The following is a 23,940-nucleotide window of genomic DNA, read 5'->3' on the forward strand; positions in this document are numbered from 1 at the left end:
GGAAGAGAAGAAAAGATTTCCTCTCTTTTCACTTGCAAACAGAAGCAATATCGGTGTTCCTCCCTGTCGTGCCTACCTTATCTTTGTGCCTGGGATGAAAGCTGGCATTTAGCTGTCCACCCACCTGTCCTTCGACAGGATTGCTTCTATCCAAGCCTCCAAACCTTTATGCATCACACAGACCTCACCCTTCCAAAATGCTGCCCCTGTTCACTGCCAACTTATTGGGATCTGCAGGTGCAGGTGTTCATTAGCTGAATACTGTCTCATCTTTATGCAAGAAAACTGATTGCAGGCTCATGTGTTGTTGAGGGCAGAAATTGATGTGGTCTTGCAAACACATTTTTGTGAAACCTTGTTTATTCAATTAGCGGTGAAAGTCTGAGAATGATGAATCTCCAGAAAATTCCTGCATAAAAAATTCTTACGTAGGGTTAATCTGTGATTTAGTCTTGGACCTTCTCAAAGTAAACCGGATGTGGTTTAAATGGCTAGCAGTGTTTTGGTAGAGTATAGTAAAGTTTTAGTGCTTCATCATGTCATCCTTAATGATGCAGCCTCTGCTTAGATTTGACTAATGCATTTGGACTAGTGTGAGATGAGAAGTCAGAGTTTTGCTTCCATTTGCCCATGTTTCACTCAGTTAGCACTTTGAAATACAGGAAAGACCCTTGAAAATCTTAATATCTGGTTGTCATTTTCAATTGTGTATTCATATAGAATTAGGTCACTCATTGTACTCTCAGAACGACATTTGTGCAAGTGGAAAGCATAGCACAACCCTTAGATATTAGTAATGAACCAAATTTAAGCATTCTGATACTTAATTAACAGCCAAGGTAGAAAGCTTGAACTTTGATTGACATTTACTGGGCTTTTGGCTGATCTGCTCTGCAGGAGTTGTCCTGCTAATAGTAGCATACAGCAAGGTCTGCACTGCTATTTAGCTGCCAGTTTAATTAGGAGTGTTGACATACTCTGTCCAAACTGCTGCACCAACCAGCTAAAATGAAAGGCCTAGGCAAGCCTCTGTGTTTGAATGCAGGTTTGATTACAGCATTCAAGTTCTTCATATCAGTAATTCTTGTGTGTGCCCACTCTAGCTGCTCACCAGAGATTTCACTGGAAGCCACTAAAAAGGAACAAATTTGAAGGTTTTAAAACATTCAGATAAACTGAAATCATGGTGATAACATCAATATGTTTTGTCCTATTTTCTTTTTCATTTAGACATGATTTATCAGCAAAAGCAGAACAGTCACTGAGGGTGAGGACTTTCTGTTTTTCGTATAAGACCAAAGCATTCTCTTACCATATGCAGAAACAAAATTACAACTTCTTTGCAAAGCGAGGGGAAGCCAAGGGACTTCTTAACAGTGGACTTTGAACTAATTGTCTACTTCTTTATTTAAAAACAATTATTGAAATAGAAATGCAGGAAAATAAAGAAGGAAAGATATATTTAAGATGCATGGAGGTCTCTGGTTACTGGCACAAAGATTCCTCATGAAGTAGTTGCAGCAGTTGAAAACTGGAATAAGGCTAAGAGGGATAAATAAGTAATGTCCAGCTCCACAGATTCAACTGCAATTACACAGACAAAGAATGGGAATGGTTCTCATTTAATGCATTTATTCAAGTAGGTCAGAACTTTTCTAGTGAAATGTTTTCCCTTAGGGAGCATACACTCATCAAACCCAAATGGTACGGCAGAGATCACTTGACATGTTTAAAGAAAGGACACAACACGAGCAGCCTTCTAGTGTCTTGACAACTGGGTTGCTGGCTCTCTTGGCAGTCTCCCTGCAGCTGGCAAGGGCTGAGGGCCTGAGCTACTTGCCTGCACCCAGCTTGAAGCTCTTCAGCACTGCTGGCTTCTGTGGGTTGGAGACCATGCAGAACATCAGCCAGAGGCCTCAGAAACCTTATTTATTCATGGAACTTAGTGATATATGTTTCTCCTTCCAACTTAGAATGAAATCCTGCCTAATTGACAGAAAACTAGTCTTCTCTGGATAGTTCTATTATTTACCATCTTTCATAATAATCTCTTCTGCCATGTTATGGCAACATCTGTACAGAACCCAACTGTTGTCCTCTCCTCAAAAAATTCACAGTCTGATTCATAAACTCAGCAGCATTCATTTGATGTTTACTTACTATTATTTGATTTTTAGAACTTTCTTTTTCTGAGTGTAGAAGAAAAATTGAATGTATGGTTTTAAAAACAAACTTCAAGTTGATGCTATCAATAGTCTATTCGATGCTAGCAAATGTCTCAGCGATTGCTCTGTTATCGCTACCCAGGTATCTGGAGAACACTGAGATCTATGCATACATGCATATGTTGGCAGAACTGGATGAGCCATGTTTTCCTGTAAATGATGCCACGATTTTCATAGAATTATAGAATCATAGAATGGCTTAGGTTGGAAGGGACTTTAAAGATCATCTAGTTCCAATTCTCCTGCAATGGCCAGAGTTGCCACCCACTAGGGCAGGCTGATATCCACACCTAGTCTGGACAACCTGTTTCTTCACCACCCTCTGAGTAAGGAATTTTCTGCTAACATCTAACCTATGTCTCCTCTCTGTTCATTTAAATGCTTTCCCCCTTGTCATATCACCCCTTGTAAAGTCAATCCCTTTCCTGCTTATAAGCTCCCTTCAAGTACTGGAAGGCTGTGAGGTGCTCTCTCTGGAGGTTTCTCTACTGCAAGATAAACAAGTCCTACTCCCTCAGCCTTTCTTCACGGATAGGTACTCCAGCCCTCTGACATTTTTGTGGTTCTCCTATGGACCAGCTCCAACACTTCTACATTCTTCTTGTTTGGGAGCCCCCAGGTCTGGATGCAGTACATCAGATGGGGCCTCATGAGGGCAAAGTAGAAGGGGACAATCAACTCCCTCTCCCTGCTGGCCACCCTTCTGATGCGGACTAGAATACAAAACAATAATTCTACTGTAAACTCATTTGATGACAAAGGAGGAGGACTGGAATCAGAAAAATTGGGAAAGTACCTAGTCTCAATGGTCAGAAACCATCAAAAGGTACTGAAAAAGAAACAAAAATTGTATTCCTTTTCATATGGGCTCCCATATCATGTTTTATTCATAGCTGTTCTTCATAGTCTTGTGGTTTTTTGTTTTGTTTTGTTTTGTTTGTTTGTTTGTTTGTTTTTATACTTTTGGAACTATAAGAACATTTTAGAAAGTAAAACTTTAAGACTCGTCTGCCATCCAGCAACTGCTTTCTACAGCACTGCTGATGAAATATCTCCTATCTGATATTATTTGATATGCCATAAGCTTTGACTTAAGTGCTGGATATTTCAGCAGCTCCTGCAGAAGAACAAACTATCAGTCAGTAGTCAGAATTCCCATACTCACATGCATTTGACAGATTGCCTAGGAAGCAAATAGCAAACATTATTATTGCTTTTTGTTGTTGTTGTTATTTTGTCATTTTTGCTTTCAAGATGTCCTCCTGATAAAGATGTGGAACACTTCTAGAAAAACTCATCTAATTTAATCTTACGTTCTCATAGCTGTAAGTCTGGTAGATCTGAAGACTAAATCTCCTATTTAGTCGAAAAACAGCTGCAGTCTTGAGAGTTATAGGGCGTCAGGGTATGTTGCCCAGTGTTGATGAGTGAGGTTTTGAAAGAGTCATATACATATGGAAGAAGGAAAATAACTCATCATAGCTCTTCAGCCTCTATCCAGCCCTACAAGACTTCCAGAAACAGTAAAGCCCAGTCTACCAGGAGCTGAACAGGGACTAACACACCTTTCCCCCAGTTTTCCTAATGCAATTCCATTTTATGATGACAGATGCATTTTGAAATATATAACTCAAAAGTTGCCGAGATTTTCAGCTCTGGAGCTCTCTTTGATTTTTCCAAGCCACATAGGTTCAAATTTGATTCATAGTGAAGTGTGAAATTTTTTATCATAATATTATGTGCACTATGACAGCTACATTAAAGGTCCTTCCATCTCTAACATGAAGTGTGTCAGGATTTTGTAGTTTTTTATCACTACTATGGGTAGACAAATATGTATAAACGCATCTTTGTGTGTGGTGGGGCAATTTAAAACTGATCAGTCTGCTTTAATCCATTTAGTGAACTCTGGAAATTGTGTGAAGATAATTTCTGCTTCATCCAGAATTGATCAAAACTAATATATTTGGCAGACTATTTGCATAGTGTAGCTGACCTTCCAGTAAAAACTCGCATTCCATTAGACTGTTAATTGCCCAAGATTATGTAATGTGACTGAGGTAGAAAATGAATTCCGTGCCAATTAAATGATTGCGCTATTACTCCCAATTGTAATTTGTACAGATAAGCTTCCAGCAAGCAGAATTTAGTTCTTATGTTCTTCTCTTGCATTGTAATAATGAGGCAATATGTAAAATACAGAAATGGACAGCCAGCAACTCCAGCTTATAATTCCTTTTAAAAGCCAGAGTCAAATAGAGCACTTGGTAGCAAGAAAACACCTCAAAAGTTACATTGCTGCTAACTGTGCAATGTATATGTTTTTGTCTGTCTGTTTGTTTTAATGTAGACTCTCATTCTGTGGGAGACAATAGTACATTTCAACCAGGTTGACAACAAAGAAAATGTCTTACAATTACATTTTTCCATTGCTATTCAGCTATATGTCTTATTGTTCCAGTGTTTCCTAGACTCCTGTGAGAAAAAAAGAAAATGCAAAGGAAACAGCACATCTAGACTTGTTTATCTGTGATACATGGGCTGCACACCTAACACTTGCTCCTTTTGTCATGCTTTGGTGATTTGTTGATGGGTGTCTAGTCTGTCCTATGAGGAGAAGCTGTCACCTTACATACAGGGTATGTAATTCCTTTGTAGGTGCAGCCTAGAACATAACCCATCTATTCTGCTTCCAATTAATGTATTCAAGGATATTCTTCTCTGCTGGGCATTGTTACCAACTGTAGGAATATTTTCAATATTTTCATTACAATAGCCACTGTATCAGAAGTATCTGTTTTTGTATTACTCTTTCTATTACTTTTTCAATGTAGCCCTAATCATGTATTAGACTCTTTTTTCTTTTTTTCTTTTTCTTTTTTTTTCTTTTGATAGGGCGAGTGGTCAAAAAAAAAATGAAAAAGTGTTTGAGTTCAGAGCTTAATAGTGGATAAGAGACTAACAGCACAGGCACTAGATATCATCTTCCTATTCACAGCAGAAATCTCTTTGTTTTAGATCTTTTGTTCTCACTGCTGGTTTAAAAAAACCCTAATTATATATCCTCTGCAATTTACTTACAGTGCTTTGCACCCCTTAATCAAGATTTTCAATGAAGTTATTGAAAGACTCTTAGAAAGCTTTCCTAAAATAAACAAAATAAGCTTGGATTTAGGCACCAAATTTTTATACACTTACTTTAAAGCAGAAGAATTCTCAATCAGGAATAGAACATAATGAAAGTAATTTCAGTGATAGATTTTTCTAACTGAACAGTATACATTCATTTATTGTTTCTACAGGAGCTCTGGAAGAATCTCATTTTGTAGCTTATCTACTCAGCCCTCATTTCAGCGTGATCATGTTGATAGACACTCCACCATTGAGGCTTTGATGCACAGTACGTAATGTCATAGCATGTAAAAGAACAAGGGAGAGATTTCATAGAATCACAGAACATCCTAAGTTGGAAGGGACCCAGCTGGTTCATTGAGTCAAACTCCTGGCTGCACACAGGACCACCAGAAATCCATGTGAAGGATCAAATTTTGATGGCTACTGTTTATAACCATGTAACTTCTTTGTGGCTTTATTTTTAGTCAAATGATTGTGATAATGAGTTTCTAAAGTGAACTAAAGCCATTGAAGCTCAGCATAGTGGAGGCAAAGATATAACATTTTATTTATACTCAGGTGGAATTTATTACAAAAAAAAAAAAAAGAAAAAAATGAGACAAGACATTGTGCCTTTAATTATCTAAGGAAAGGTCATGTATTGCTGTTTGCAGAAATTATGTTTTTATTTAGATCAAGAAGTCTAGTTGGAGGATGACCCATTAAATGTGGTTGACAGGACTTCTAGAGTGTTAGGAAATTAATTTAGGTCTTCTGTAAGGCATATATTGACAGCTGAACTGGCTATTCACCAATGGAAGGAGAGCTGCATAATGTTTAATATGCTCAAGACATTGTAATTCTTCCAGGAGGCAAGCAGCTGCCTTATATACCAGCTGGAGCCTCTGTACTGTTTTCATATTTATCTTCAGATACAATGAGCTATGCTCACTGAATAGGTGGAATTACAGTCTCTAATTAAAATGTCCTGGGGCACAAAACCAACAGGGATTCAATTTGAACATGAAAAAAAAAACAATCTAAAACCCTCGCCACATTGTCTTATCCTCAGGACTATGAGGTATATGAATTTTCTCAATGAACTTAGTATCTTTCTTAAATTTTAACTCTACTTTTAATTGTTCTGTTTAGTCCTTCTGGATACTCTCCTGTGAGCCCTCGGGGGATGGACGAGGGATGCTTGAAGTGTGAGTGCTGATAAAAACTTCGTTAGAGCAGAATGTCCTCAATGGGGAAAACCTCAACAAATTTTCCTAAGCCTTGCCTGCCCGACAACTCGAGCTATTTTGCAGTCTTTCACTGACACTGTGTGGCTGAGGCAAGAACAGCAGTCGTTTTGGTTAAAGCTCTTCTTTTGAGTCTGGTGGTGGGGAAAAGAAAACCAACAAAACAACACAAAAGCATCTGCTTGCTTATTTTTGTTTGTGGAAAAGTTACTAGCTGGAACCCTTAATCATTTTATAAAATAAAAACTAAAATACAGAAATTATTCAAATAAATAATGCAGGTAGTTAAGTTCCAGCACGGTGTCCTCTCAGTCTGGGAGCACAACACAGGAGAAATTTTCTCAGTTTATCTCTCCATTTCTTATTGAGCTTGTGAGCTTCTCTTCTTCACTGCCCATGTTTATGCATGTTCTCCCACCTTTCTCTCTCACATTCATAGCTGGGAATATCCAGGGCTGAGTAAAAGGTTTGAACTTATTCAAAGCTTATTCAGTGTTTTCACTGGTTCATAGATCTACTGAAAATCCCAGTTTGGGCCACCACAGGATGCTCTAACTAAATAGGAAATCCATTCAGTCTGTGGTGTCTCCCATTTTTTTCTTAGAAAGACTGGTGCTAGCCTCATCTTTCATGATTTTGGAGTACTCCTTGGCAAAATCCACTTCCAGTTGAGAAGTGTTCCTATCTTTTTCATCACTGCTTGTCTTCTCCAGGTCAGCAAGAAAGCTGCCGATGTCTGTCATTCCCTGTTTGTAGGCAGATGTTGTACTTCAGTGAGACATCTTTGTCTGGCATGTTCCTGTAGGGTTTGCACAGGATCTGCATGGCTTCACTTCTCTGTTGAACTATTTGAGATGAATGGGATAAGAGTAGAGAGCATACAAAATTATTTTGCTAGGATACTTTATTACTTCTAATATATTCAATGGCATAATCTGACTACTTTGCACTCTCATAAAATAATATTTTTTTGAACATCCCATACAGACCTTTTCTCTGTGATCTGCTAGATCACTGGTGTGGCTGTGAGGCTGACATCCAGGGCAACTGAACAAGCTTGGACCAAGCGGTAGACTTAGAAAGACAGCCAGTCTAGGAGAAATATATTGAATTTACTTGCTGTCACTTATACCATACTGCCCTGTTCGGAGATCTTGAATCAAATCCTTACAGTTCTGTTTAGCCTGGCACTGAAGGAAAACATTGCCAGTGTGTGAGCAGGGTGAATGCAGTGCTTCAGCCAGCAGAGGGCAATGGAGGGGGGAAATGTTTTAAAATCCTTTATTTTCAAAGGCTTCTGTAAGAGTCTTTCTTAACCATATCTTTTTTTGTTTGTGTGCTTGTTTTGTTTTTTAATAGAGTCAGGGAATAAGTCTCTGGGAGACTTCCTAATTAATAAGGTAGTATGTAAGCATGCTAATTAAATCACACAAAGAATGAAAAATGAGCGGTGCAGCTAAGAAAGCATGAGTTCAGACAGGTAAACACATAAACATACAGAAATTATCTTTCATTTCTCTGTTTGTAAATTATTGTTTTTTTCACCTTTCGGGAGTCTCTTGACCCTGTAAATTAGAATTCAAAGGAATTCAGACTTATTTTCTTTGTACTGGTTTTGCCTCCTGTGCACTCCTGCCTTGCTAAGTAGCAAGAAACACAGTCCTTTATATTTCCCTGAGGAGCAGCAAGTACTGAAGTTCATCTGAATTCCATCTTAGTTAAGCTAGTGTGATCTGGAAGGCTCAGCACAGAGCTGTGAATTAGGAGTCTAATATTTTTATCCCATGTCTGTTTTACCGTACGGCCTTCGACAACTTCTGTTCTGTGCTTTACTTCCCTTACTTCAGAGATGAAAATTATTCATTTTCTTTTTAGCCCTTTGAGGTTTTGTTTGCTGACAGTTGTAGAAAGCGCTGAACACAACGTGCAACATGCAATGAATTGATTTCTGGCATAGCTTGTTGTCAGTGAAATGGAACTTGCATTAGTTAACTTTGTGGATTTTCTCCTCTGTTACATGCTGACTGAATCTGCGTTGTCATAATGTCTGTTATAATTGTCATCATCCTATGATCCTATGGTAATTTTAGTAATCCCATGTAGCAATAATTAATGAAGCTCTGGATAGTTATAATTATCTTACTGTGATAAATAAGTAGTTACTTGAGTAGATAACTGAAATCACCCAAATGAGCAGTAAATACAATTTATATTTATACTTTGAGCTTTTGATTTATAAGTCTTGCCTTTCGCATGTCTAGGGCCACAGCCAAAAAAATAAAAATAAAATAAAATATCCAACAAAAAACAGAAATTCTGTATCAGGAAGAAAATAATATAAGAATTGAATACTGTGGGATACACTTCTAAGGGCAGAAAAGTGCTTTGCAGCGGGAATTTGGCTTGATTTTACAAAACCATGATTCAATCAATCTCAATAAATCAATAATCTCAATTTATTTCATTTGTAACTTCAATTCAAATTATATTGTATTATATTGTGTCATCTCACATTCCACTATCAAGTTTAGTTAATTAATTTCCTCCCTTATCTCACTGCTGCTGTTTTGCTTTTAGACCCATCTCGGTGTGAGTTCCCCTACCTCATTTAGTCATGGAACCAGGCCAAACCAAGTCAGAACCACTGAAAAGAAGATATTAAGAACATCTAAATTGACACAGTAGGGGTTTTAGAAGAAACGTTTAAGGAGTTAGTTGGTAAAATCACCTTTCCTGAAAGAAATTGAAGACCATCTCTCTCTTCCCTCTCCCACTGTCCTAAATCACCCCCAAATACTTAGATCTGGACATCATGAGAAAATACTCCAATCTTAACTCTTGCTAAAGGGCTAGTGAGGACTTGAGTGGGTATTGTGCCAGTCTGGATCACTGCAGTCTGACAACAAAGATGTGATCCACTCTGAAGATCATCCAGAGAGCAGCAAGGAGGATGTTTGCAGAAACATCAGCAGTAATAAATAAACAAACAAACAAATAAATATTAAAAAAACAGAGTTCTGAAGTTGTACAATCTGAAAAGAAAACTGTGTAGAGGTATAATAACAGTCATTATATATCATATCTCACATATGTGAAGTGTTGTCACAGGGGAAAGCTATTTGTCATTGCTGCCTGTGTACAGAAATGTTATATAAAGAGCAGCAAAAGAGAAGTAGATTAAGCACTAAAAGATTAATTTCTTTTTATGAAAGGAAATATGGCTCAGCATTGCAGCACATTTAAGAGAGGCGTGATATTTTCACCTGTAACAGATATTGAAATGCAGACTTGCCAGTAGTGGCTTACTGGTGCTTCTGGTGTAGTTGGGTTGGCATAAAGACTTAAGCAAGACAAGATTTGTGAAGAAATCTATTTTACTAGAACAACTGATATTAGCTGGGAGTTGGACACAAGGTTTCATGCACACCATGCTTCATAGGATCTGAAGAAGCATCTTATCACAAGAACTTATGTGACTTCAAGGCTGTTTTTTTTTTTTTCCATCTGTGTTAGTTTAATAAGAGAATGGTCTAACTCTAGCTGATTCTGTTTTATAGCTCTTGAGAACCCTTCAAACTCTTTTCTGTGGCATTTTGTGATCTGTTTAGTATTTCTAAATTAAGCATAGTGCTATATCCTGACAGATTAAGGAGACTTCGACTCTTCATTTAGATTTGTCTGATGGATGAAATAATGTTTGTAGGAGAAGAATCTTTGATACACAGTCAGTTGCACTGTTTTCTTACAAGAATTATACTGTGGCACTGCAAGAAAATGCTGAGTATGAGTCTCTAAAGAGCTTTTGATGAATCTGCAATGTTCAAAAGCTATTGATTGTTACGATCTCTGAGGAGCTAACTATTAAAGTTATTACAAAATCTATTTTATGCAAGTTTCTCAGGCTCATTCTTTGTATTTTTAATGTATTAGCTTATGAATTTATTGTATCCATGTTAAAGAAGGGATTTGTTTCATCTGAAAAAGCCTTTCAAAATTGAAAAAGATGAAAAGAGAGAAAAGACACTAAGCAAAATTTAAAAGCACATCTTTTAAAGTATTTTCTACAAACTGCTTTTGATTACAATAATCATGGTCAAAAATATACCACGCTTAAAGTGCATTGCTCTTAATACAGCAAAAATTGCATTCATTTACTTACTTCAAATCATAGATACCTTTTCCCCAGGCAAACGGTACAGATTCTCTGCAAATGCAGTAAACACATTATGTTCAGCAAAATAATTTTATTAATTGTTTTCTTGATAGAGTTCATAAGACTCCATGTAGCAGTTCAAATCAAGCAGCACAATAGCATAAAAAAAGATAAACCTTTACAGAGGTAGGTATTTATTGTCATGGAATAGAGCCAATGGATTAAAATAGTCATGAAGAATGTTGCAAGAATGGTCAGTGAAAATAGTACTTGAAGTACAATAAGCTAGTACATGAAACATCAGATGTTTTCCCTGCTGTGGTCTGTGCAAAACTACTCTTTGTTTATTGAGAATCTCCCTACATGAACATTTTTTTTTTTTTCCACTCTAAAAGAAAACACACAGCTTCTACACCAAACAACATACTCAAATATTCTGTCCCTTAAACAAGGGACAACATTTCCTTAATTCCAACAACAACAACAACAAAAAAGTTTTCCTGTTAAAACATTTCCTAAGACATTTCCAGCTTATTGACTTCTCTTTCCAAATTCAGTTTGTATTGCAGTGTGGAAGAATCATCACATGCGAACAGTCACCAACTATTTCATAGTGAATCTATCTCTGGCTGACATTCTGGTCACAATTACTTGTCTTCCAGCAACTTTAGTGGTGGACATCACAGAAACTTGGTTCTTTGGGCAACACCTCTGCAAAGCAATTCCCTACTTACAGGTATTATTTTACTGTGTTTGTATATATGTTGTCCATGTTACACAAAAGAGAGAGAGCTGTAGTACCTCGCTCATGGTGATAATGCAAATCTGTCACAGCTACTGAGGTAGAAACCTCAGGATACCTACAGATCGTGAAATCACTGTTCTACTTGTGAATAAATTTGTGCTTTGCAAACGCTGTTAGACTTGGGCAATGCACCTTCTGGATCGTTTGTCTAATACTCTTCACTTTTTTGTGATCTTTTTTAACAATTCAGAAGAGATACGAAACAAAACAAACAAACAAAAAAAGCCTGGTAATAGAATTACATACAGAATTATACTCTGTAAGGGGACCTAAAAAGCTACACAAGTATCCAGGACATAGAATCTGAACTTCTGAAGAAGTCTGAAGGGACTCTATGCCTACATATATGTTTAATGACTTGTTTTTCTCTCTTTAAAGGTAGTCATACTGTCCTGGGAGCCAATCATATTGGCTACTTTTAATATACCTGATCAAGCCTTCTGTCTTACTGCCACTTATCACCAATGGACTGAAGTAGTTATGAGATCATTTGCACCTATATGATTGACAGATACCTTTTCTGAGTAAAACTGCTCAGGTGAACTCACTGGGCATAGTAGAGTGGCAGCATACTTGGTCTTTTTTGTCATTATAAATCAAAAGAATGAAGTATAACTCTTAATGCAGGTGGATGATCATCTCCATGCACCAAGCATGATCTGTGTTTTCAGTAGAGACCAGGCTGAAAACACACATTCTCAAGGGCAACAGTTCTCCAGCAAGTATGTCTTCTACTGCATAGGATGAAAACCACAAGACTTTCAAAGCCTCCATTCTAAAGGGAGAAAATCTGAAGAGAAAATGAAATGATCACTGAACAATAAAACCAAAGTGATAGGTTATTTGCTATGCTGAATAGAGGGCTAAAGTAATATTGTCTGCTTTAAGTTCATTGGTTTGTTGTTGTTTGTTTTTTTATTTCATGGGATTCTAGATTTCCATTGTTCCTTTGAAAATTGAAAAGGTAAAGCAGTAGTACAGATAATCAAATATAGCAGAAAGAAAAAGCACATTTTAAAAAGTTGTTCATCAAAGAAATAATGATCTAACTATGTGACCATTTTTTGGAATAAATTTTTCACATACTTTGCAAATTCTAAGTTGTATAAATTTATTCTTTCAGAATCTGACTGCTACTCCTACTCTGGGTAGAACCCTTATATGTGTATTGCATATAGATGTAAGACACAGAAATAGAGATATAAGGAAAAATGTATTTACTGAGAGGGTGGTCAAGCGCTGGTACAGGCTTCTTAGATAATACCATTAATAATATATTTAACTTTTATTTAGTCCTGCAGTGATGAGGCAGATGGACCTGATGATCTTTGGAGGTACTCTCCAACTGAACTTTTCTATTTGATTGTACAGTAGATGAGTATATCTGTTGGAATTCCATAATAAATGACATGACATAAATAAATGTAATAAAACAGAGTCTTTTTCAGAAAATAATTTCCACTTAGTATGTTCAAATAGAAAGCTAGGTATGTTGAAAATTGAAATCATTTTTAAAACTGAATAATTACGTTTACATTTACATAATATTTCCTTTTCTTCAGACAGTTTCAGTCTCTGTGTCTGTACTAACACTTAGCTGCATTGCTTTGGATCGATGGTATGCAATTTGTCACCCTTTGATGTTTAAAAGCACAGCCAAGCGTGCAAGGAACAGCATTATAATTATCTGGATTGTGTCCTGCATCATAATGATTCCTCAGGCTATTGTTATGGAGTGCAGCAGCGTGTTCCCAGGATTAGCCAATAAAACCACCTTATTCACAGTGTGTGATGAACACTGGGGAGGTGAGTGTGTCACTGATCATAAAGACCGAATTTTTCCTGTTGTTATGTAACAAAAATATCAGAATGTATTGAAATGCAGTCAGGTTTCATAAACAATGTTCATAATTATATAATCTTTCCTAGAAAAAAAACTATTGTTTTTTGAAATACTCTGAATTTTAATTTTCTTTTATACTGCTAAGACTAAAAGTAGATTTGAAACCAAGTTTAAATGAATGAGGCAGCCTAATGTCTTGGCCATGTTAATGTTTATCACAGGGTAAAAATGTTCCCATTTTTAAAAGCTTATGCTTATATAATTCCCAGTGATTGATGGAAGTTGCAGATTTAGAGAATTCAGTCTTCAGAAATAATTACACAAAAGCAGATCTCCTATTTACCTGATACATTGATTTTGCTAATTGATAATATTTAATTAGGTCTTTATAGATATCTCCTGTGATTTCTATGCAATCTGCATGTCATAGCAGAAGATGACAGAGATGTCATGGATACGGGGTAGCAAGTTAGTCTACAATTTGAGATTTGTCATAGACAAGATAATTCAAATAACTTTAATATTACAATCAGTTATTAATTATTCTATCCAGGAAGTGTTACTGTCTTTTGAGATTAACTTTGAATCTAACTACTTCTGTATCTGAATTCAAATGCAGGAAATTATAAGTATTACCTGGGAGTATCTTCTTCCATTTTGTCTCAGCTCACATAACAAGTTGTGTAAGACACTCGTTTGAATGGTTAAGATTTAACTCTGGTGGGTCTTGGCATAACTCCAATGCTAATAGAACATATGCATTACATGCTATCACTTTGATACTGGATATAGTGACCATCAGTAATACCGTTATTCACACACAGGAAAATGAAGCCAAGTTTGCCAAAACACGTGATTGTTTAACAGCCTCGAGACATTCCATATAACAATTGTATTCTCCATCAGAGTTGTGTCTGTGGATGATTCCAGTCCTGTGAACAACTGAAATAAAATACAACTTGACCACTTCTACTTAATTACTGTGATAAATAGGTTCAAGCAGCTTGAACTGCTGAGGGCGCTTCCATGTACTATTCCGAAAGTTTCTCCTCTGCTAATGGCCTCTGTCTGGCCATTGTGGAATTAATGTGAAGACAATGGCTTTCACATTCCCTGTTCTTTATCTTCTTCATCCTCGTTAGTCCTCTGGGACAAGGCAATGGGGCAGACATGGCCATTAGCTAGCTGGATGTTATTCCAGACAAAAAGATGTGCAGAAGGTATGTAGGTTAAACTAAGACCCTGTTCAGGTGGGACTATTGTAGTTGGTGTTTTATTGGAGTGGTACATTTGTACTTCTATTGTTCTTTATTCGCCTATGTATTTTGAACCCCAATCTGCAGGTTTTTTTTGTGACTATTTTCTTTTACAATAGTCACAAATATGAAATGTACAAATGTGTCCAATCATTCTGGGGTTATTTATCCACGAATTCCTCACCTGAAGGTTAGATTGGAAGTAAAGACTGTCTTAATCAACCTAGGAATTGAAAATGATGGAAAGCACTGTAGTTAATTAATTAGAGAGTCAGGAGAGTATTGCATCAGGGAACACAATCTCAAAATTCCCAGATCTCCATTGGCCTCTTCTTGATTTCCAACAAGAAAATTAGTCTTTCAGACTTGAATTCATAGTAACTGTGGAACTATTTCAAAAAGTGTCTTATTCAGTATTGAACGAGAATAGTTGCAGCCCACAAAAAAAAACATCTGAGCTGAAGTACCCATTATATAAAAGAAGCTCCCAGGCTCTACTCCAGTGAAGTGTATATATCCAAAGTGAAATCTGTTTATCTTCAGCTGATGCTGTTAGCCTTTACTCAAACATCAGGAGAGATGAAATGGGAACAGTAAAGGCAAGCTCTTGCCTGCAGAACTGAGTTATTTTTTTGCATGGATTCAGGATTGAATAGCGAACACTCCAAAATATTTTTTTTTTAATTGACGTTGAACATAAAATGAAAATAATTTCGCATTAGAAATCCATTAAAGTTTTCTGAAATGGCAAAGCCTTTCATTTTACTTAAGATAACAATTCTATTTTTATCCTGATGCCTTTTCAATTAAATCTTCTTCTAGTGATAAAGCACCATACTTGCTAGTTATTCTTCTAGTGCATTTCTTATGCTCTTAAAAAATAATCCTCTAATCACCTCATAATAACAGCTTAGCTTAGCAACTTGAGAAGATGACCTTCCTGTTTATTAAGATACAAGTAGGTTGCTCAAATCATGGTACGTCTTAGTAAATGTAGAGTTAACTATATATTAACCACGAGGATAAAATATAATACATCTCTTTCTAATCATACAGAATGGAGTGTCATTAGCCACAAATAATTTTGATACAATTTGAATTGTCTAAAGATAGTTACTTGGGCCACTGCATAGAAGATGTAATTTTTCTACTGAGAATCTGGGTTTGAAATCACAAAGTCTCCCAAATAGATAAACAAAACATGCATAAGAGGACATCAATTAGAAAAGATGAGTGAGCATTGCGGCCAGAAGAATGATTAAAGAGCTAATATTTTCCATGAGAACACTTGCATTTTCCTTGAGTTTTATTTTGCCTTTTTTGACTATAGAGTATCTAAGGTGAAAGAGATCTAACCAGGAGGAGGCTGAAGGAGAAGGAAATTTGTTCCTAAGAAGTCATACTTGCAAAGAGAGAGTACATGTGCTTGAAACTACAGACGCTCAAGAGCAAATTCTACAGGAGAGTAAAATTGTGTGAAGAGGAAGGTGCTTATATTTGAATGCTAACTGCTTCATTTAGAACTGGAAATAATTTGTGTTGTCTAAAATTAAGATACATCTAATTAAATATTTTCAGAGTATCATGCGCACCTTATATCCCAAGGATGTTAAATTGAGAATTGTTAAGACTGAAATTTTAACAGGAGGTGCTTGATGACACTTTCCGAAGTATTTCAGATGTCTATACTAGTTCTGGGAACTTAGGACCGTTGAAACATGAGGTGCTATAGGGGACTAACAGACAGGAGGATGTCTGGAACAGTCCAGGAAAATGTCAGAGATGCCAAAGCAGGAGACAGCACTGTACCCAGACTTAGGTTCAGCTGCTGAAATCTGTACTAGTCTGGTGAGTGTCTGGAAGGTCTGAACCATACTGTGACACTTGGGCTCCTAAATGGAGAACAAATAGTAGCCACTCTGACTAATAAAAAGATTTCAAACATGTGGTTGGACAGATGCCAGCAACTGCAAATGGTGTAATAGTTCAATTTAAAACAAGATGCAATTCCTTTATAATTGCTTCTGGCATTCCTGAATATAAAATTCATTGCCAATTCTAGTCTGAGGGTTTTTCATTTTGAGTACTGTCTAATAACAATATTTTATTTGGGAATGCAGAAGGATCCAACTCACTTAAGGAGCCAGCATTGGCCACAGTTCTATAATAGTCTGTAATTGCTATGTGCTGAATTTGATGATAAAGTGCCAAAATAAAAGAAACATATATTAAAATGAGCTCATAATGTGTCCAAGCCAGCTAAACACATTCTCTTAGAGCTGTTCGTGAAAAGGGTGTTAGCCAAAGTGCACTAGCCAACCCCTTTGCATATGATGTGGAGATAATCCTTTCCAAATACTGTATGATTGAATGGAGACAAAAGGAAGACTTTGTGTTCCATTTCCTCCTGGATTACTCATGAAATAGTACAAAAACATACTGTCTTAATTCTGGAAAATAACATAACTGGAAATTGCATTGTTACATGAAGGTTTGTACATCCTGTATTGCTACCTGGAGTGTAGAAAAGAACAAACAGACCCTGAATTTTGATCAATGCTGTAAGTTATTTAAGAGCACTGTGCAGCTATTGAACAGGCACAACTCTGTTGAGTAGTGTTAGAAGCTACTTGAGTTAGATATGACCTGGAACAGCGTGTGAGTGATACTAAAAACACAAACGAACTATGTTATTATGTCCAAAATAAATGCAAAGAGTGAGAATGTTTGAACTATATTAAGTGGTTTAAAAATGCAGAAGTTAAAGCAAAATGTAAGGAATGTTTTAATGCAGCAGGAAGCCAGATTACTGTGAATACTGAAATCACGCTTGGCATTGTGATGGATTGATACTGCAAGAATAATATAGCTGCTTTGAAATGTTATTTTAGTATTTAACTAGTTGTAAGTACTCTGACACAGGAACATAGTTTGAAAGCAACTGTGTTGTGTAATATAATTTTCTCTACTATGTGCAGGTACTTTCTAACATTTTTACTTATTGAGCTTTATTCCAAAAGTGTACTTTTTAAGCTGTTTTGCTTCTGCATATTGGTAAATTCAAAAATGCATAGGCATCTTCCTGAGATTAGCAAATCTGGGAATGTTCCATGGATGCTCTAAAAAATTACTATTTTTCCCTATTCTGTGGGAAGTTGATATGGGTACCAATTTAATTGTACATTTCCGACTGACAGGAATATTTTGTTTGCTAGCCATAATAAAACCTTTTGAGTCTGGGTTGTTTTCAGTTTATATGAACACGTATATTCACATATAAAATTCTGGCAAAATCTGGAAGATGTAGTTTCAAATTTATGCCTACTTACTTAACTAAAGTCTGGCACTGCAACGCGGATCTAAGAAGGAAACTTCAGAATAAAGTCTGAAGTTTGTTTAGTAACCCCTGCAACAAAGAAAACTGTAGGATACTGGTCATTTATTTGGTGGAGTAATCATGCTACATAGAAATGCCAGTCCCACTTCAATTCTTGTCCCTGTGACTATTTGTTTTCTTTTTGTCCCATTCTCTCTTTTCAACAAAACTGTAGTGTGGTGGTGTGAGAATCATTAATTTCTTATTTAAATGATGATCACTCTGGCAAAGAATTATCTTTGCCCTGTCCTACAGTCCATTAAGTCAGTTGCGGATGGCAAAAACAGCCTTTCTGCATTAGAGTAAGAGGATCAGTGGTTCCAATCAGACAGCTGATGTATTGCCAGGTCCCACAGACTGATTGATGCTCTCATTCAAGGAGCCTGCAACTCGCTTGATAAATGAACAGCACCCCAAACACGCCCTTCCTCCTCCTTTCTGCTGTGACTGTCGAACAGCTTTAAAGCTTTTTGTTGGCTTGAGAAGCTAAACAGAGTCATGCTTCTTAGAGAAAAGTTCTACAAAGAGCTTTGCTGTGTGTGGAGGAGGGACAGTTTGCCTTTGATGTTATGCAGCTGGCACTTTCCAGGTGGCTAAACTTCAAAGGCAAGTCTTAGGATTTTCCTCCAACCTGGTTCATCAGTTCTTTGTAGATAGCTAGGCTCATTTAATGTTTCACTTTACTTGGAATGGTAAATTGGAAGCCATAAACTCCAGATGTCCTTTTAAATATGTACTGTCCTTCCACCTGAATGGGGCCTGGCTGCCTGCAGAGCACTGAGGAGGCGGGTGGCACCTCCTGAATAGCAGGATTGTGCTTTCAGCTCTGACCTTCTGTGATCCCAGTAAGTCACGTGTCTTCAGTTTCTCCTTAATCTCTCTGCTTGTGGAGCATGGATGTTAATATTTCCCTGTCTGATTGGTCCGTGGTGAGGTTGCTTTTTCTGAAATACAAAAACAATTTCACAATTTTGAGATCATCCGAAAATATACAAACTCAAGTTACTGCTAATTATCAATCAATCAATAAAATAATTTTTAAGAAGACCCAAATGGCCTGCCTCCCACAGGGATATTCACAAGAGCTCGTAGTTGCAGCTGTTCAGGTGAAAGTTAGTAAGATATTTTGCTACAGAGTCTTAAAACAAGTCAGGAGCCAAACACTTCTCATCTGAACTGTTTGAACACATATCCATCAATGCTGTGAGATATCAATGGCAATATTTCTGCTGCATTCACTAGCAGTGAATACAAGCAAGATTTTGCTCATTGGTATGGTATATAGTTCCAATTACATAGCAATTTTCTATTTCCATGATATATATTTCTGAAGTTACAACTACAGTCAACAGTTTCAGTGAGAGATCTCATAATTTTGAAACACTGGGAAATTTCAGAAATTAATATAATCATTCATTTTTTTCTTCTAGTTCAAAATGTAGCACATTAATTATCATGCAATTTAACTGCTCATACAGTGCAAAGTTTTGCAACATACTGTCACTCTTCTGAATGGTCATTTCTGATTCTAAAGCTAAAGACAACTTGTTAAAAGTGTCAAAGATGAGGCAGCTTAAAATGAGTTAGTTACTGTTTAGAGAATGTTCACTGTTTTAATACAAGCAAAACTTAAGAATCATGGAGAGAATGTAAAGAATCATGTCATATGAAGGCAATGGGTATGGAAGCAATTGAAAAATAAATCCTGATAATAAGATTACTGGATGCATCTTCCATCAGTATGTATTGTGTCTGAAATACACATGAATATCTGTATGAATAATGGCACTAAGTGATTTTGACTTGTATTTAAATACACTTTTCCTTTCTTTAACTGTTTTTCCAGCTGAGGTTTACCCCAAAATGTATCACACGTGCTTTTTCCTGGTGACATACATGGCACCACTGTGTCTTATGGTGTTGGCCTACTTGCAAATATTTCGAAAGCTGTGGTGTCGACAGGTAAGTCACTTGCATTAATTCTCTTTGCTTGCTTTTATGACCGTGACTGATTCTCACATGAACCCTTTTTCTATATATGTTCCATGTTGTCATATAGGATCTGATTTACATGGATTTTTACATTATCACCAGGTCCAACAACACTGCTAGCTTACAGACACCTTGGATAAAAAATGAGAATTAAAAAATGAAGGCAGGGCAGTCAGGCTGAATGTAAAACTCTTCTTGTTTGTGTCTGTGAAGGCAGGGCAGTCTTTCCTTCTCTCCTGAGAAGGAGAGGAAAAGTCAACAGAAAGACTTAGAGGGTAGAAAGATCTCATATGTTATATTTAAATACTGAGTATTCAGTGAGAGTAGTCAGTTCCTCATTTTGTTAATAGTTTGCACAGTTGCTTTTGTATTTTTCATTCTGTAAAGTCTCAGTTTCTGAGCAGGTCCAGTCTGAACATAAGTTGAAAAAGAAAGTTCATCTATCAGAACTGTGAGATTGGAATTGTCTGATGAGAGCCATGTTAACCTGACTAGCATCAATAATGATAGATGTGAATTACTGAGAAATAATTAGCATAATCTATAACATGAACATCTAGTTTTTCAATTTTCATTTTAAAAATATAGAAAAGTAAACAAAAATACAGAACAAAATAACATCAAATAAGTAAGCATACAACATGTAAACTGAAGTGGTACAAATCATGTGAATTTTTTTGAAATGATTTTTTCCCTCCAACATTTTGAATTGGTGTCAGCTTGCTTGAGAATAATTTTTTGGATGTGAACAGTGCCATAATCTATCATACACCTGTCTGCAGTTCCCTCTGCTGTCTTCTGCTTTGTCCAGGATGTATCTATAGCTGTAGTCTCCCAACATCCCCTGCCCGATCATTCTATGAAAGGCAATCAGTTCATCCCATTAAAGAGATAATGCAAGATACTCCCTCTCCAATGGCCTTGACAGTGGCTATCAGGACATGGACATGACCCCTTTCTCTTTGCAACTGTCTGAATTTGAGGATGTCCTAGCCAGTGTGTATTATCTACCATATCAAGGGCATATTCTCATTGGATCAGATGGAGTCATTGTGGAAATCTCTAGTGGATTTCGGATTTCTAAGGATATAAATGTTTAAAAATTAAACTAAAACTATATAGTGACAAAAAATATCTCTTTCAAGAAAATAATATATATATAAAAAAAAACACCTCTTTAAGGCATTTTGATATCTCATTGGAATAGGAATTATTCTCATTTTTAATACTTATTGGTTAAACTAGAGTAAAATCTAGTTGTTGATTATTTTTACTTTTAATTTCTTACATTAAATAATAAGTTTAAATAATAAAATAGTTTCAAGATAAGAATCTTCAATAGGAATAAGTCTTTGATGGGTTACTTTTTAAATGAAGTTCAGTCTAACATAGCCCTAAGATGCTCTTTATTGCTTAATAATTATCTGTGACTTTTTCTGTTCTGTGGTGCTTAATGACCTTACCACCATATTCCTTCACCTTCTCTTCTGTATTTTCTTTACAATCCTCCTATAATCTGAAACTATCTGTTCGTTTAGTTTATGTAAGCAATTGTTCTTAACTTAAATGTAGTTTGAAAATTCTAATTAAAGTTCAAAACAGAAGATCAGTTGCTGGAAACAAACCATTTTGGTGTTTCTGGTTGATTTTTTTTTTCTGTTTTTTGTTTCATTTTGTTTTTGTTTTCAGTTATTCTAGTTGTTCTGTTTCTTCTTCGCAGTATTTCTTCTCCCTATACATCTTGTATGCTAAAAAGTGTACAGGGATTTAGGGTTTTTTTTGGTGGCAAAAAGACAAATACTGTTATACACCTACGACTGTCAGTGATGTGAAACTGCAGACACCTTGTTTCCTAGCTTAGGTGATAGCAGTACGTACAACAGTGTGCAGTAAGTAAAATTAAAACCACTTCATACCTATTAACAACTGCAAGTTGGCTGCAGACGTCAGGCATTTTACTAGATGCAAAAGGTGGACCATAATCAGACATGTGGAGCAAATCAATGCAGCACTGTGAGTGTATTATTTGATAGTATCTTCAGTTAAGTAATGATGCTGTTTACAAGAACTTTAGTTAAGTATATTAAATATCTTGTTGCAAGATGCAGTGCATCCCAGATGCATGTAACAGAAAAAACACCACAAACAGTAAATTCCTTCTGAGTCTTACAGTTTTTCTAAAGGTTCATTGATGCTTCTCTTTGTTGTTTTTGTTTGTTTGTTTGTTTGTTTGTTTGTTTTGTCTTTTAAATTGAGTGTTTTGTGCATACTAACATTCAGATGACTAAAGATAAGAGAAATTTATAAAGTATCTTTTTTGTACTTTGTACAATAGATCTTAAAATTACTGACTGTGCCTTTCAGGCAGATCTTCACATATAAACTTTGCAGTCTTAGATTCAATGATTCATCTGTGCAAAGGGAAGAACAATCATGCCACAAACACCAGGATTTTGAGTAATTTATTTTATTTATTAGAAAGGAAGTAGTATCTTAGTGACAGTGTTCTCTTGTGGATTTTAAGTGGATAAAAAGTGACATCTAAACAAATAAATAGGACTGAGTGGTCTTATGGTAAAAGAGTTGATACATAATTCATATTATCAAGTCCTGTATACTTTGTTTTATTGATGTCCAAATGCATTGACACAAAAGTCTTTTCATATTAACAGCCAGGAGCCCTGCCCATTTTTATTTTGGCAGCTGAAATACACCTTCCAACTCTTTGCAAGCTGTTCTTACATTTGAGGAGACTGAGTTTACTCATATATCCCTTGGTAATAATTTGAGGAGATAGAGGAAAGGTGCATCTGAGAAAAACAGCACCACTTTTCGTACTTGTATACTATGCAAGTAACTGTATATATATATACAGTTACTTATATATATATATACTTATAATATATATATATATATTTGGTTACTGATTCAGTAACCAAAGCAACTACATGTATTTTACTAATGTGTTTATACTTGTACATACATAATACATGTGTGTGTTTACCTAAATACTGATCTGTAAATCTTTCTGTATATGTAGACCTCTGTGAAGTGCTCTGTCTGTTAGATGGTCCTGGTTCAACTATGCATCTATGGGTAGATGGTACTTTTTTCTGATAAAATTCTTACTTTATCATTGGTTATTGGACTCTAAGTAGCAAGGCCAACTTCTTTGCCAGATAAAGACAAAGATAAAAAGGGTATATAGGTAGAAACTGTGGAAAGGCTCTCAATGCAAACTTCTGAAGATTTGTCACTTTGATGTAGAGTGGCATTGTACATTGTATACAGTCCCTACCTTTGATCATATCTTGCTATTGAAGACTGCATATAGAGCAGAAAAGTTCCTTCTACCTGAGCAGACCATACATAACTGAACAAGCCATGTACACAGTCATGTCTAACACTTCTACAGAAATAGCCATTCACAATTCTGAGACAAGCTACTCTTTATCTTCTTTGAAATTGCATCTATTAAGAAAGATGGTCACAGAACTCTTTTTGTGAATCTTCAGCATCATCAGGAGGGAGGGGTCAGTAGAGATTTAGCTAATTTTTTTACTGCTTGCATCACCATTATCTGATGATTCTTGCTAAAAAAAAAAAAAATAATAAAAAAAAAAAAAAAAAAAAAAGATAATTCAGTATATGAGAAAAGGAAGGAAAAACTTCAAAGTTAAAAGAATGGGAACACAGAATACCCCATATAAGCCAGAATCAGAATCTTAGTATGCCATCTTTGTAGTGCATGGCAAGTACACATTGCGGTACTACACCCCACAGCTAAATAGATTTAATCCCTTTAAATAGAACAAGAAAAGTCCAAGTATGAAACTGGCATTTCTGGTTTAACTGAATGAGTACAAATCCTCATTTAACTGAATGAATAGAAGAAAGTGAATAAGTGCAAGACTTGTTTCCTTCCCCGT

At 36.1% G+C, this 23,940-nt stretch overlaps 1 protein-coding gene across 1 annotated transcript in view; it reads left to right on the plus strand.

Annotated features, from left to right (window-relative positions):
* Positions 1 to 23,940, plus strand: part of HCRTR2 (hypocretin receptor 2) — a 32,138-nt gene that overhangs the window by 1,662 nt on the left and 6,536 nt on the right. Inside the window, exons 2-4 of the mRNA XM_042826390.1 lie at positions 11,297 to 11,475; positions 13,107 to 13,350; positions 19,866 to 19,981. Of these exons, the coding sequence (XP_042682324.1) occupies positions 11,297 to 11,475; positions 13,107 to 13,350; positions 19,866 to 19,981 (539 nt within the window). The remainder of the gene's footprint in view (positions 1 to 11,296; positions 11,476 to 13,106; positions 13,351 to 19,865; positions 19,982 to 23,940) is intronic.

Source organism: Centrocercus urophasianus, unplaced genomic scaffold (assembly GCF_019232065.1).
Source record: "Centrocercus urophasianus isolate 14NV4802_14NV808 unplaced genomic scaffold, USGS_Curo_1.0 seq_10, whole genome shotgun sequence".
Taxonomy (NCBI): Eukaryota; Metazoa; Chordata; class Aves; order Galliformes; family Phasianidae; genus Centrocercus; species Centrocercus urophasianus.